Source organism: Monodelphis domestica, chromosome 3 (assembly GCF_027887165.1).
Source record: "Monodelphis domestica isolate mMonDom1 chromosome 3, mMonDom1.pri, whole genome shotgun sequence".
Classification (NCBI taxonomy): Eukaryota; Metazoa; Chordata; class Mammalia; order Didelphimorphia; family Didelphidae; genus Monodelphis; species Monodelphis domestica.
The window spans coordinates 28814680-28829378 of NC_077229.1; the positions used below are offsets into that span (position 1 = coordinate 28814680).

General features: G+C 45.2%; 1 protein-coding gene across 1 annotated transcript in view; it reads left to right on the top strand.

The window, feature by feature from the left end:
- The window catches only part of SSH1 (slingshot protein phosphatase 1), a 103915-nt gene that overhangs the window by 47127 nt on the left and 42089 nt on the right, over positions 1 to 14699 (top strand). Inside the window, exons 5-7 of the mRNA XM_056820932.1 lie at positions 4487 to 4590; positions 9297 to 9361; positions 12566 to 12687. Of these exons, the coding sequence (XP_056676910.1) occupies positions 4487 to 4590; positions 9297 to 9361; positions 12566 to 12687 (291 nt within the window). The remainder of the gene's footprint in view (positions 1 to 4486; positions 4591 to 9296; positions 9362 to 12565; positions 12688 to 14699) is intronic.

The window sequence follows — 14699 nt, forward strand, 5'->3', positions numbered from 1 at the left end:
GGTTCTAGTCCTGCTTTTAGCACTAGTTTTATGTTTTGACTTTCAAAAATTCCCTTTACCTTCAGGTTTTCTCTGAGGAGAAATGAAGAGTGGGTCGCCCCCAATTCTGACTTGCCTGGGTCTCATTTCCTCGTATGTTCAATGAGGGGTGGGTCTAGATGGTGTCTGAGGTCCCTCTCAGCTCCAGATTGAACGAGATCATTGTTGGTCAAGCACAGTTTCTGGTGCTTAATAAATGCTCGTTCCTATCCCTTGCCTAGATCAACAAACCCATGACCCTCTGCTGACTCGGTGATTCCGGTGAGGGTGCTTGAGATATTGAATAGGACGCGGAGGGAAGGTATCGCTATAGACCGCAGCCTGGTCGAATCACAGATTTAGAATGGAAGGGGCCTTCCATCTAGAAGCTGTCTGGTCCAACCTCCTCATTTTCCAGGCAAAGAAACCAAGGCCCAGAAGGGATCAGTGACTTGCCCAGAGCCTCAGAAGTGGGATTTCATTGGTATTAAGTGACAACATTTGTACAACCCCAGTAGAATTGCTTGTTGGCTCTGGGAGTGGGGAGAGAAAGAAAATGAGTCATGGAAACATGGAAAAATATTTTAAAATAAATAAATTAACTAAATTTTTTAAAAAGTGGGATTTTATAAAATAAAAGACTCAGTGCTAGACGGGGCCTGAGAGGCCATCACCTCTAATTCCCTTATTTTACAAAGAAGGAAACTGAGGCCCAGGGAAGTTAGTGGTTTGTCTCTCAGACAGTCTGTGTAAGAGGCAGGACTTGATGTCTGCTATCCCTGACTCTAGAGCCAGAATTCCAGCTCTCAGTTATTCCCCATAATAGTTATTTTGGGGTCTAAGAATGGCATTAGTTACCTAGAAATACTCAGGGGCCAATTTTGTGTTTCTCGAATCGGGAAGAAATCAACCCAAACGTCCATTTGTTTGCTGGGTTCATCCAGATCTGCTTTTTCATCCCCAGCGGAAAGTCCCAGTGCAGAAATGAGTTCCTAAGGCACAGAGACCTGAATGATTTGTTTGCTTCCAGTGCCCAGGCTAGTATGTGCACGGGGCAGGACTGGAACCCAGCCTGGTCTTCCTGACTTCACACTGGCCCTTCCTCCACTAGCATGCACTGCCTTGGTATTGGTGGTTAATACTGGCATCACCCCAGTGTAAGAAGCTTGATCTCAACCATTTAGGGGAATGTAGCTCAGTAGGATCAAGGCTTAGGGCTGGGGAGGGAAGAGCCCTCGTTGAGTCTGACCCGTTCCTGGTCATTTTTCATTCATGTCAGACTCTTCACGATCCCATTTAGGATTTTCTTGGCAGAGATACTAGAGCAGTTGGCCATTTCCTTCTCCAGCTCATTCAACAGATGAGGAAACTGAGGCAAACAGGGTTAAATGACTCACCCAAGCTCACACAGATAGTTAAGTGTCTGAGGCAAGATTTGAACTCATGAAGAGGCGTCTTCCTGACTTGGAGCAGGTGGTGAAGGACTTCAAGTGCCAAACAGGGGACTTGGTATTTTCTCTTGAAGATAAGAAGGAGCCATGGAAAGTTAACTAATGGGGGCCTTCTCACTGGCTTGAGAAGGTTTACAAAGTACTTTCCTGAAAAACAAAAAGGCTCTGGAACTCAAGGGTAGTGTGGGCTTTCTTTATTCCCATTTTACAGAGAAGGAAGCAGAGGTCCAGAAATAGAACGTGTCCAGAACCTTGGCACACAGAGTACCAGGTGTTCCTGACTCCAAGCCCTAGACTCCATACTTCTAGGCATTCTTAGAATTCAGATTTCTTTTTTAGCATGCCTGTCTGGGAGCCCTGGGACAGAGACAGCTTCCTGTCCTTTGTAAATAGCTGGAACATCCTTTATCTCTTCCATGGGGAGTCAGCTCGCCCCATAAAAGACTTTTCTTCCAAGATTTCCCTACTTAAGCAATTCATCCTGAAGCCCCCCCATTAGGGGGCTGCTGGGGTGTCAGTGGAGCCAAGGGGGGGGAGGGAAGGAGAAAAAGGCTTTTCCTCTCCAGTAATGAGATGATTCGTCTTCAGTGTCCTAGAACAGGAACACTTGCTGAGGAGTAGCTGGGACAGTTTCATTTCTCATTATGGAGAACCATGTAATGAACTCAGAGGGCTCTTTGAATTTGGGATCTAGGGGGCAGCTGGGGGGCTCAGTGGATGGAGAGCCAGGCCTAGAGATGGGAGGTCCTGGGTTCAAATCTGGCCTCAGATACTTCCTAGGTGGGTGACCCTGGGCAAGTCACTTCACCCCCATTGCCTAGTCCTTAGTGCTCTTCTGCCTTAGAACCAATACACGGTATTGATTCCAAGATGGAAGGTGAGGGTTTTAAAAACAAACAAACATAATTTGGGATCGAGAATCTCTGGGCTAGGAGGGGGCTTAGAACAGGGAATGTCAGGGATGGGAGGGGACTTAGAAGAGGATGTCAGAGCTGGGAGGGGGCTTAGAACAGGGGATGTGAGCTAGTAGTCTAGAACACAAAACAGTAGACAATGAAGTGGAAGAATGGGAATTCTCTTGAAATTCTCATTGGATACAGATGTCTTTCTATTGTCATTGGAAATTTCCATCTCCGTTCTTCACTGAAACTTAACCTAGACTGGTCTGATGTAGAACCCGAGACTCAAGCTGAAAGGTCGCTGTCACGCTGGACATTTCCGGGAGCCAGCTTCAGCTCCGAGCCGCCCGGTCTGAGGAGGAAAGGGCCAAGCGGAGCTCACGTGAGGGCTTTCCTGGCCCCCTAACTTCCGGTGTCTCTATTTTGTATGTATCAGTCGGTCCCCCAGGAAGCACTTATGAAGCACCTGCTCTACTCCAGGCTCGGCTGAGCTTCCTGGCTGCCCTCCTAGAACGTGAGCCCCCTGCGGGCAGCGCCTGCGTCATCTGTGTACGTCTCTCTTCAGTGCCTGGCACCCTTTTTGGGTCGCCAAGGGGCAGCTAGCTGGTGCCGAGGGTAGAGAGGCAGGCCTGGAGCTAAGGAAGGTCCGAGTCCCAGTGTGGTCTCAGACATTTCCTAGCTGTCACTTCACCCCCTCTGCCTCGGATGCTCATTTGTAAAATGAGCTGGAAAAGGAAATATCAAACAGCTCCCGAAAGCCCCAAGTGGGCATGACTACAAAAGACTGAACAGCCATGAAAATGGATATGTCTAGTGTCTAGCACTCTTCTTGGCACTTAGTAGTGCCAAGATAAGTGCCAAATAAGGGAGAAGAAATATGCATTTATATAGTCCCTACTATGTGCCAAATGCTGAGCACCTACCAAAGATTATCTCATGTGATCCTCATAACCACTCTGGGAGGGAGGTGCTATTGTTGTCCCCATTTTACAGTGGGGCAAACTGAGGCAGACAAATTAAATGACTCTTACAGGGTCACACAGCTAGTAAGTATATGGGGTCAGATTGGAACTCAGGGCTTCCTGATTCTAAGCCCAACAATAATAATATCAAAATAACATACTATCCCACATTTGGACAGAGCTTTAGGGTTTGCTGTTTAGTTACTTGGTCATATCTGACTCTTCATGGCTCCCTAGACCACAGCTTGGCTAGGACACTAGAGGGCTTGACTGTTTCTTTCCTCAGCGGATAGAGATGAGCAGAGGTTAAAGGACTTGTCCAGGGTCACGCAGCTAGTGAGTGTCTGAGGCCAGATTTGAGCTTGGGTCTTCCTGACTCCAAGTCCACCACCTAGCTGCCTCCTATCAAAGTTTAGTGACTTGCCCTAGATATCTGCGTCACATTTGAACTCAAGGCTTTCTGGTGAGTGGTTTACCAGATACCTTCTAAGTATTCTCTCACTGGATTCTGACAATAGCTCTGAGAAGTAAGAAACATTATTATTAGCCCCATTTTAAAGATGAGGAAACTGAGTCAGACAAACAGGGTCACACAACTACTTTGTGACTACAGGATTTTAGGTCCTGCTCTTTATCAACAGCACCATCTAACTCCATAATAACTATTGTTTGATTAATCAATTAACTCATTCCCTGAGGTCACAAGATTTGAACCCACAGCCCCCCATACCAAACCCACTTTGCGAATCAGACTTTACTTCCTTCTAGTGATGTGAGAATCCAACCCGGAACAGATCCACTCTGCACCCACCCTTCTATTGGGTACCTCAGAGAGAGCGCTGAGCTTATTCAGGAGACCCAAATTCAATCCCGCCCGTTGTCCTCACTCACAAGGTGACCGTAGACAATTTTCTCAGCCTCGGTCTCCTCACCTGTTCCAGGAAGGTGACAAAGACCCATATCCTCGACCACACAGGCAGTTTTTGAGGCTCATGTGCAGGTCCTGGATGGGTGGAAAGCCCGTCTAGTCCTTCTATGACTTTCCATTTTTGGAGCCTGCTTTTCCCCCTCTTGGTCCTCCCCTCCCCAACGGCGCCTGGATGGGGTCTTGGGACAGTTGACTAATTGGGACAGTTGGATTTTTTTTGCCTTCCAGCCTCAGTGAGAGTTTTTTCATGGTGAAAGGTGCTGCGCTCTTCCTGCAACAAGGAAACAGCCCCCAAGGACCCCGGAGTCTCCAGCAGCCCCACAAGCACGCAGGTAAGGACTTCCCTACACCCGGGTGGCTTCCCTGGGCATCGTCGTCGGTCCCCTGCCTCTCCTGGCATCAGGAGGAGAACATTCATCCATCCTGGCTTGGGAGACAGACAGGACCTCAGAGGCCGTCTGGTCCAAGACGTCCTTGTGTGGATGAGGAATCTGTGAAAGCCCAGATGCACCGGGCCCAGGTCACTCCTAGGAAGTAAGGCTCCCAGTGCAGAACTTGGGTCTTCTTCCAGGTCTCTTATCTAGTGGAGCCTTGCCTTGATTTCCTCACTTATAAAATCTGCATCAAAGTAGATGATGGCTTCCTGAAGCCATGAGTCCATGGTTTGCCTATGCTCATACACAGTCCCTGACTTGGAATCCGTTGTCTTCCCACCCCATCACAAAACAGCAAGGAGAAATATTTAGGTGGCCCCATAGATGGAATGTAGGACATGGAGGCACAGAGACCTGAGTTCAAATCTGGCCCAGACACTTAGTAGCTGTGTGATCCTGGGCAAGTCATTTCACCTCCATATGCCTCCGTTTTCTCAAATCTGTAAAATGGGGATGATAATAATAGTACTATCCTGCCAGCATTGTTGTGAGGGGGCAAGTCATTCCACCTCCATCTGCCTCAGTTTTATTATCTGTAAAATGGGGATGGTAATAATAGTACTGTCCAACCAGGATTGTTGTGAGGGGACATGCCATTTCACCTCCATCTGCCTCAGTTTTCTCATCTGTAAAATGAGCTGGAGAAGGAAATGACCAACCACACCAGTATCTCTGCCACGAAAACCCCAAATGGGGTCAGGAAGAGTCAAATGTGACTGAAAGGACTGGACAACAACAAGAAGTCAGGACAAACTTTCTAATGGAACTGTTGAGCACCCTGCCTCTGGGTGCTCTCCATCACCCTTTACAGGATTGCCATAGGGAGGATTTTATGGAGGGTGAAGGTACCCCTCGGGTCCTTTCCTCCTGGCTGGAATCCATAGACCTGGAGCCCCTTCCCTCCTCTCTGTCTTTGACTTAAGGAACCAATTGGTGGAAAGAGGGCCAGAACCCTGGCAGGGCCCGTACCTCGAAACATGACAGTGCAGAGGGAGCTCTGTCCCCTATGCTTGGTAAACACTTCAGAATAACAAAAGACTGAGCGTGGGGACCAGGCTCAGGCTGGGGTTTCCATCTGTCAGCAGTTCCATAAATCAGCCAGCAACCCACTGAAAGAATTTTGTCCATATGGAAAATATCCCTTGCATGAAAACATTTGTCAGGCGGGGGGCCAGGCAGAGGTAGGCAGCTCATATTTAGCTTTTATGCCTAGAATTTCTCAGCGTCAAGGCCATCAGTAGTCAGTTCTGCTGAACTTACGTGTTCTAGGCTGGAGACCTGACAGGAAGAGGTGAGATTACTTGCTTGTGGTCATTTAGGAACAGATAGAGGTGATCCAGGAGCTTCAGAGAACTGGTATAGCAGCAGGGCAGCTACACTTGGAGTTAGGCCTGGGTTCGATTCCTCCCAAGATATCCTTACTCAATGGTCACATTTCTGTGCCTCAGTTTCCTCATCTGTAAAAGGAAGAGGACGGTCTTGATGACCCTTGAAGGCCCCTTCCAGCCTTCTGAATCTATGATCCTAAATTTGTGATTCTGGGAGATATCAGTACAAGATGACACCAGTGCAGTGTGAGGCCTCATAGCACTCACTTTCCACATATGCCCTTTGAAGCAAATGACCCTTGAGGATCCTGTATGAATTGTATGACAGAGTGGGTAGAGGGCACAGGATTTGGAATCTGGAGGACCAGGGTTCCAGTCCTGCTAGACTGGACAAACTACTTAACTTCTCTGAATCTTCATTTCTTTTTTTTTTAATTTTATAGTATTTTATTTGATCATTTCTATGCATTTCTCATTAAAGACAAAGATCATCTTCTTTTCCTCCCTCCCACCCCCCGTGGCTGACGCGTGATTCTGAATCTTAATTTCTTATCTTCAAAACAGAAGAGGAATTTGGATTCAGTGGCCAGTAGGGTCTCTTTTAACTCTCAATCTGTAATCCTCTCCTTTTTTAAAAAAATTATTTTTAAAAACCTTTACCTTCTGTCTTGGAATCAATTTGTATTGGTTCCAAGGCAGAAGAGTGGTAAAAGCTAGACCATGGGGGGGTCAAGTAACTTGCCCAGGGTCACACAGCTAGGTGGTGTGTGAGGTCAGATTTGAACCCAGGACCTCCTGTCTCTAGACCTGACTCTCAATCCACTGAAAGACCCAGCTACCCCCTATGATTCCTTTTCTTGAATACCTCACCAAGCTTTGCTCAAACCTCTTCTTTCTACTTATAATACACATTGAAGCATGAAAATTATTTCTGTTTACAAAGTATTTTAATTTTAACTCCTCCCCACAAGTACATGTAAAAAAGTTTCCAATATGTTTCAAAGAATATTGACTCGAATTCTCTCCCTCTGCTCCCAGCCCCTGTCCTCCTTGTGATGGTAAGCAATCTCACATAGATTTTACAAGAGCCTTCACGTAAACATTTTTCCATTTAATCTTTTTGTGGAAGGAAACTCAAATAGAAAAAAAAATTAAGACAGTGAAAAAAGTTTGCTTTGGTCTAGATTCAGCCTCAGTTCTTTTTCTCCAGAAGCTGATGGCATTTCTTCTTATCATGAGTCCTTTGGGATAGTTCTGGATCATTGTATTGTTGAGAAAACGAAGTCATTCACAGTTGTTCATTGTAAAGTATTCTTGTCACTCTGTACAGTGTTTTGGTTCTGCTCATTTCACTTTGCATCAGTTCATGTAAGTCTTCCCAGGATATGAAAATTGTTTCTGTATGTGTCTTCTCTCACTTACATCTACATCGCCCACCTATATGTCTACATACACACACACATATATAAATAGGTGTGCATGCCTTCTCGTGTACATGCATGTACATATATGGGTATATAGACATGTATATATGTGCACTTGCATGTTCTCTTCATTAAGACTTTTGGAATACAGATCCGTGTATGTGTTCAATATATCTTTCTGTGGGGGGGATGCCTATAAAGTCATAATAGAGCTTTAATTCCTAATTAAGATACTAGCTAACATTTATATAGTGCCCACTATGTACCAGGCACTGTGCTAAGCATTTTGCAGTTTTCTCATTTAATCCTCCCAACATCCCTGGGAGGGTAATGCTATCCCCTTTTTAGAGTTCAGGAACTGAGGCAAGTAGGGGTTAAATGACTCACCTTTGAAGTATCTGAGGTTAGATTTGAATTCAGGTCTTCCTGACACTCTCTCCAATATACTTACCTGCTGCCTTGTTATATCTCTGCCTATCCTCAAAGCTATTTTATCATTACTGTAATACAGATAAAATCTCTATAATATAACAGTATAGCAGAGATGCATGTTGGGCAGCTGGGTGGAATAGAGTGCCATGTCTGGAGTCAGGAAGACACATTTTCCTGAGTTGGAATGTAATTAGGAATTTTTCTACTCGTATGTAAGCATGATACCTAACTGATCCTGTGGATAACTGTATGACTGTGGGCAAGTCATTTCACTGATACCTGCCTCCGTTTCTTCAACCATAAAATAACAATAATAACAGCCCCTGCTTCCAAGGTTATTGTAAGGTTCAAATGAGATCACTGTAAAGTACTTAGCACAGTTCCTGACCCGTGTTGTTGTTCACTTGTTTCACTTGGGTCAGGCTCTTTGGGACCTCATTTGGGGTTTTCTTGGTAAAGATACAAGAGTGGGTTGCCATTTCCTTCTTCGGTGTGTTCCCATTTTACAGATGAAGAACTGAGGGGAGCAGAGTTAAGTGATTTGCCCAGGATCACACTGCTAGAAAGTGTCTTGAGGTTGGATTTGAACTTGGGTCCTCTTGACTCCAGAGTCAGTGTTCTATCTACTGAGTCATCTAGTTGCCTCCTTCTTAAACTGGACATGTTCAAAACAGAGAATTTCCCTTCCCTCAGTAAAGTTGAGTGCACCAGCATCAAGTTCTTGATCTGATTAACTAAAACTAGACAAAGGGAGAGTTCAGTCTGTTTTCACACAAGCATACCCCCTTCTCTCCTCTGACACTGCCCCGACTCTGGTCACCCCAAAGTTATCTTACTAGCTGCTGGTGGCTCTGACTGCCTCGGGTCTCTTCCACATTCCAATCTTGGAATTCCTCAAGAATTCGGGAAAGGTAGAATGAGTTTGGGGACCAATCAGGGTTTAGATATTAAGGAAAGCTTCAGGGAAGGAAACCGCACATGAGGTGGACCTTGAAGGACAGAGGATGATGCCTCAGTGATCTGGTGGAAAGCATCCTGAATTAGTAATTGGGTCTCAAATTGTAATTGTTACAAAACCAGTTGTTCCCTACTTCCCCGGGTTGTGAAAAGTGCTTTGTTAGGAGCAGGCCTGGAGTCAAGAAGACCTGGGTTCAAATCTGGCCTCAGACATTTCCCAGCTTCTTGACTCTGGACTAATCACTTAACCCCATTCACCTAGCCCTTGCCTTTATGTCTTAGAGTGGTTACAGGGACAGAAATTAAGGGTTTAAAAAAGAAAAGTCCTTCCTTAAACTCAAACTTAATTAGCATCATGGTAGCAGGTGGAGATAGCGGGAGGCCGAAGGGATGGGTTGGTATTCTAGGTCTATCTGTGGGCCCCTGATCTTCTGTCTAAATCCACTTTCTCTGGGTCCAACAGGTGACTTGCCCCAGCACCTTCAAGTAATGATCAACCTTCTTCGCTGTGAAGATAGAATCAAACTGGTAAGAAGACATAATTGAGCGGTAAGCGGGTGGGGGGAGCCGGATCGGCCGGTCTGGGTCCATGTAGCCTGAGTCCTGGGAGATCACTGGTCTGAGCCATTGAGGGACACAAGCCTAAGCCACAGAGATTTGCCTTCACTTGCCAAATGTCTCCATGACTGTCGCTTAACTGTTTTCTTATCTTCCCTGGTATAAAGAAAGTCTCCTACCAGGTTGTCCACAAATGGCAGAAATAAAAACCAAAAGTTATCCAGTAAAAATTAAATTAAAAGCTGATCAAAGTGGGAATTTACATGTTTTGATAGGAAAATGAATGGATGATGGATGGATCAATGGGTGAATAAGGATAGATGGATAAGATGCCTAAATGGAGAGTAGATGGATGGAGGGAGGGAGGGAAGGATAGATGGACAGGTAAGATGGATAGATGGATGAATAGATAAGATGAATGGATGGATAGCTGAATGTAAAGATTAGAAGGATGAATGGACAGATGGATGATATGGATGGATGGATGGATGGACAGATGGATGGATGGATGGATGGATGGATGGATGGATGGATGGATGGATGGATGGATGGATGGATGTAAAGATTAGAAGGATGAATGGACAGATGGATGATATGGATGGATAGATGGATGGATGGATAGGTGGATGGATGGATGGATGGATGGATGGATGGATGGATGGATGGATCTGTGGATAAAATGAAAGGAGAGATAGGTAAATGGAAAGATTAGATGGATAGAGGAATAGATAAATGATGATTGAAATGGCATTTATTAATGACTTACAATGTACTGAGCACAGTTAAGTGCTATAGTTTCAAATAGTAAAAAACAATTCTCTTTTCTCAAAGTACTCACACTATTTGAGAGAGACAACTCATATGAGAATTTGTCTGATGGAGGAGAGATGGCAAGACCCCATGGGCCTAATTGGATATCCATGAGGTGGATAGCAAGATCCAGGAATTTGGGGGTTTCTGTCCTGCTAAGTAGGGAGCTTGGAGGAATGGGCCTGCCACCATCGGGAAAGGAAGAATGGGCCCAAGGATTAGCGTGGAGCAAGGATTCTGGGATCTTTATTTTTCTTTTTTAAAACCCTCACCTTCTGTCTTGGAGTCAATACTGTGTATTGGTTCCAAGGCAGAAGAGTGGTAAGGACTAGGCAATGGGGATTAAGTGACTTGCCCAGGGTCACACAGCTGGGAAGTGTCTGAGGCTAGATTTGAACCCAGGACCTCCCATCTCTAGGCCTGGCTCTCAATCCACTGAGCTACCCAGCTGCCCTGGGATCTTTCTAATAGGGGAAAGGCATGGGATATCAGTGTTCAACCATGAGAAAGGGGAATTGACAGGACGTTTTGAGGTGAAGTCTTGGAGGTCTGGGAAAGAGTGAGGACAGCCCTACTAGTCAAACTCTAGTTGGGGCCTTCCAGGTGCCCCTGGACGAGATGTCGGATAGCCTGAGGCAGGGAAAAAGAAAGGGAACCTCCATTAATGATGTCATCCTGAGCATCTTTAACATGAATATCCAGTTGGAGTAGTTGAAAGAACATGTTGAGATGTCAGAGAACGATGTGGAATGAACTGCATCCGAGATAGAGATAGAACTGCACAGCTGGGAGAAACCTCCGAACAGAGAATGTCAAAAGTGAGAAGGGCCTTTAGCAGAGAATTTGGTGGTTGAAAGGAGCCTGAGAAATGATGTACTCCAGAATTTCTCTAAGGGTTTTCCTTGGAACCCAAGTGTTTTGCTTTGTGAAGAAATGTCAACATCATTTTCCCAACTGCATCGTTGAGCGTTGTTGCCCTGGACTGCCATGTTTCTTCCACTGGCAAGGAGATCAAATATTGGCCAAGGTTGTTTTTAGGCTCCTTTATTTGCTTCGCTGGGGCAATGGTTTACTTCTGTTCAACTTTTATGTGATATTGTGTTAGTGTCTTCTACTCCGTACATTTCCCATTTTTTTGTCACCAGTAACTTGGTTAAATAGGCCAGCTTGCAGTCCCTGTAATGAAATGTTATAAAATAGGCTTGTCATTTTTTTTTTAAACAAACCTTCTCAACTGCTTTATCTTATAAAGGCACATTAGGCACCTTAGATCACTATTTACGGTAGATCGTTCATTGGATAGTGCACCCATTCTGGAGTCAGGAAGACCTGAGTCCAAATCCGACCTCCAACACCTACTAGCTGTGTGGCCCTGCTTTGTCATTTAACTTCTCTCTTCCTCAGTTTCCCCATCTATAAAATGGGGGTAATAATAGCACCTACCTGCCCGGATTGTTGGGAAAATCATATGAGATTCATTTTTTTGTTAAATGCTTAACACAGTGCCTGGGGCATAAGAGATTCTTAATGAATGTTTGCTCCCTTTCCCTTTTTCCGCTTCCCATCAGTATACTTCAAACATAAAAATGTTTGGTGGCCAAATGACTATGAGAAACTTCGCTCTAATCGGAATCCCTTTGTTTTATAGATGGGGAAAGTGAGGACCAAAGAGTGAAAAGTAAATCGCCCAAGATTATATAACATTGATAGCAAAACCAAATCTACATCCGAAGACTCCTGATTCCCTGTTTCCTGCTCTTACTTTTTACTCCATATTCAATTATAACCTCCACTCCTTAAATTTCCTCTGAATTTTTAATTCATGAGTCTGCAAAAGGAAAAAAAAAGAAGGGAAACAAAGCCAAGTTTGTTCACTTTCCCCAGGGGCCTAACAAAGAACTTTACTTATTCTGGAGAACTTGGTGGGTGGATGAGTGGATGGATGGATGGATGGATGGATGAGTAAATAAATTGTCCTCCTTCCACATGATGACATTTTATGGAAGGAAATTGCACCCCCTCATTGTTATTGATCCCTTCTCCTCAAATAATCATGTCTACACTTATAGAATGGGAGCCCTAGGGCTGGAAGGGACCTCAGAGGTCATGTAGCCCAAATCTCTCAATTTGCAAATAAGGAAACTGAGGCTAAATGACTTCCCCAGAGTCACTCGGCAATAGCTGTAAAAGCCATGATTCAGACCCTGGTCAGAAGCAATTGCTTTTCCCAGTACCACACTGGCTCCTTATTTTGCCTCTTTATGGCTCCCTCGTAGGGTACAAGTTCTCGGGGGCAGAGATTGCTTTGGGTGGCCTATCTCAGGCCTCTCCAAGAGACAGTGACAGCATCGTTGTTCCTTGCAGGCGGTGCGCCTGGAGAGCGCCTGGACGGACCGCGTCAGGTACATGGTGGTGGTCTACAGCAGCGGGCGACAGGACACAGAAGAGAACGTCCTGCTGGGAGTGGACTTTTCTAGCAAGGAGAGGTATGTTTGGTTGGGGGGATGCTACGGCAAGGTTTACTTTGGGTATCATTAGCAGGGGCTCTTATGATTCCACAAATTGGGCTTCGTTGCCAAAAATATTTGGATTGCTCTCCTTCAGTGGAATTGGTTTTCTTTTGCTATTCTCTGGATCTCATATTATGTATTTTAAAACATCTTTGGAAAAGGGGTCCAGAGACTTCAACAGACACTGGCCCAAATGTTCAGAACACGCCAAAAGATTTGTGGCCAGATTGTTGAGCTGGGAGCCCAAGGAGCCCAAGGAGACAGGGACCTCCGGGACAAAGCCTGGATATAGAATCTTTCCATTTATAAGGGACTCTTCCTGAATGAGGGTCTGGGGTCAAGAAGACCTGAGCTCACAGTTGTATGACCCTGGGCAAGTCATTTGCCTTCTGTTTACCTCAGTTTCTTCCACTATAAAATGGGGATCACAAGAGTGTCTACCTCCCAAGATTATGGTGAGATTAATCAAGAACTGAGCCCAGTGCCTGCCACATAGTAAACATCATGTAGATGTTAGCTGTTACTGTTATTGTTGTTAGCTGATGAGGACACAAAGGTAAGTTGGCAAAAGGCTTTAAATACCAAATGGAAGAATCTCTAGTAGTAGGGAGCCCCTGGAGGTTATTGAGCAGGAGAATGTGTGTTTTAGGAGGATCACTTTGGCAGCTGGGTGGAAACTGTTGGAATGTTAGAAAATTTTCCCTTACATCAGCCTACACTTACCCCCATTGTTCCATTTTTTCCTCTGGCCAAGCAGAACAAAGCTAATCTCTAACATATAACGTTCTTTTATTTAAAGAGAGAACTGCATTTGAAGTCAAAGGACTTGGATTCAGATCCTGTCTCTGCTATCTATTGTTGTTTGTATCAATGTGAATAAGTCACAGTGCCTCAATTTCCCCAACTGTAAAGCAGGAGTTGGGTCTCCTCCTGGATCCCTCATATTCCTCTCCTCTTTACCTCTTCCACATGCCCAGGGTCCCCAATTCCTTCCATTAATCTTTGCATATCATTGTTCAGTTGTTTCAGTCATATTCAACTCTTTATGACCTCATTTGGGGCTTTCTTAGCAAAGATCCTGGATTGGTTTGCCAATTCCTTCTCTAGCTTATTTGACAGGTTAAGGAAACTGAGGCAAACAGTGTAAAGTGACTTGCCCAGGGTCACACAGCTAGTTTGCCAATTCCTTCTCCAGCTCATTTAACAGATAAGGAAACTGAGAACAAAGGTGAAATTACTTGCCCAGGGTCCCACAGCTAGTAAGAGCTATCTTCATGCCCCCTTGCTGTTGTTCACTTGTTTCCATCATGTCCAACTCTTGGCAGACATACAGGAGGGGCTGGCCATTTCCTTCTCCAGTGACCTTTGAATGGCACGGATTCTAATCCTCTCGTCATTCTGAGGAGGCAGAGTAGGTACAATGCAGAGAGGAAGCACAAAGCCTGCCACATTCTGTCTCTCACTTTTAGACATCCCTCTTCACTTTCCGTATCTGTAAAATGGGAATAGTAATCCCCTTCCAGCACAGGCCTCTTATGGAAGGAGGAGACATTTTGATTTGGATTGCGAAGATCATAGGATTTAGGATTGAATTAGAAACTGAATTTATCATTTAAAAGGGGGCTCAGCTCTGTGGCTTTGGGCAGGTCTCTTGGCTTCTTTCCAGCCTCAGTTTCTCTTCTGTAAAATGAGCAGTTTGGACTTCGTGATCTCTAAGATCCCTTGTCTTGACTGGTGGGAATGGAGGGGGGGATGCTGTTCAGTAAACCTGGGAAGGAAACTCTTCTCTCAGGCTCTGTCCATCTCTGACCCTTCGGATGGGAAGTCCGGCTTTGCCACTCTGTGTTAGACCTTGGACAAGTCACAGACCTGTGGGCCTCAGTTTCCTCCCTTGTAAAAGGAGAGGGCTCAGACCTCTCTCAGCTTGGCTGTGAATGCTGCGAATTCTCTTGTGTTCCTGACTCATCAGGGTGCTGCCGCTCACCTCG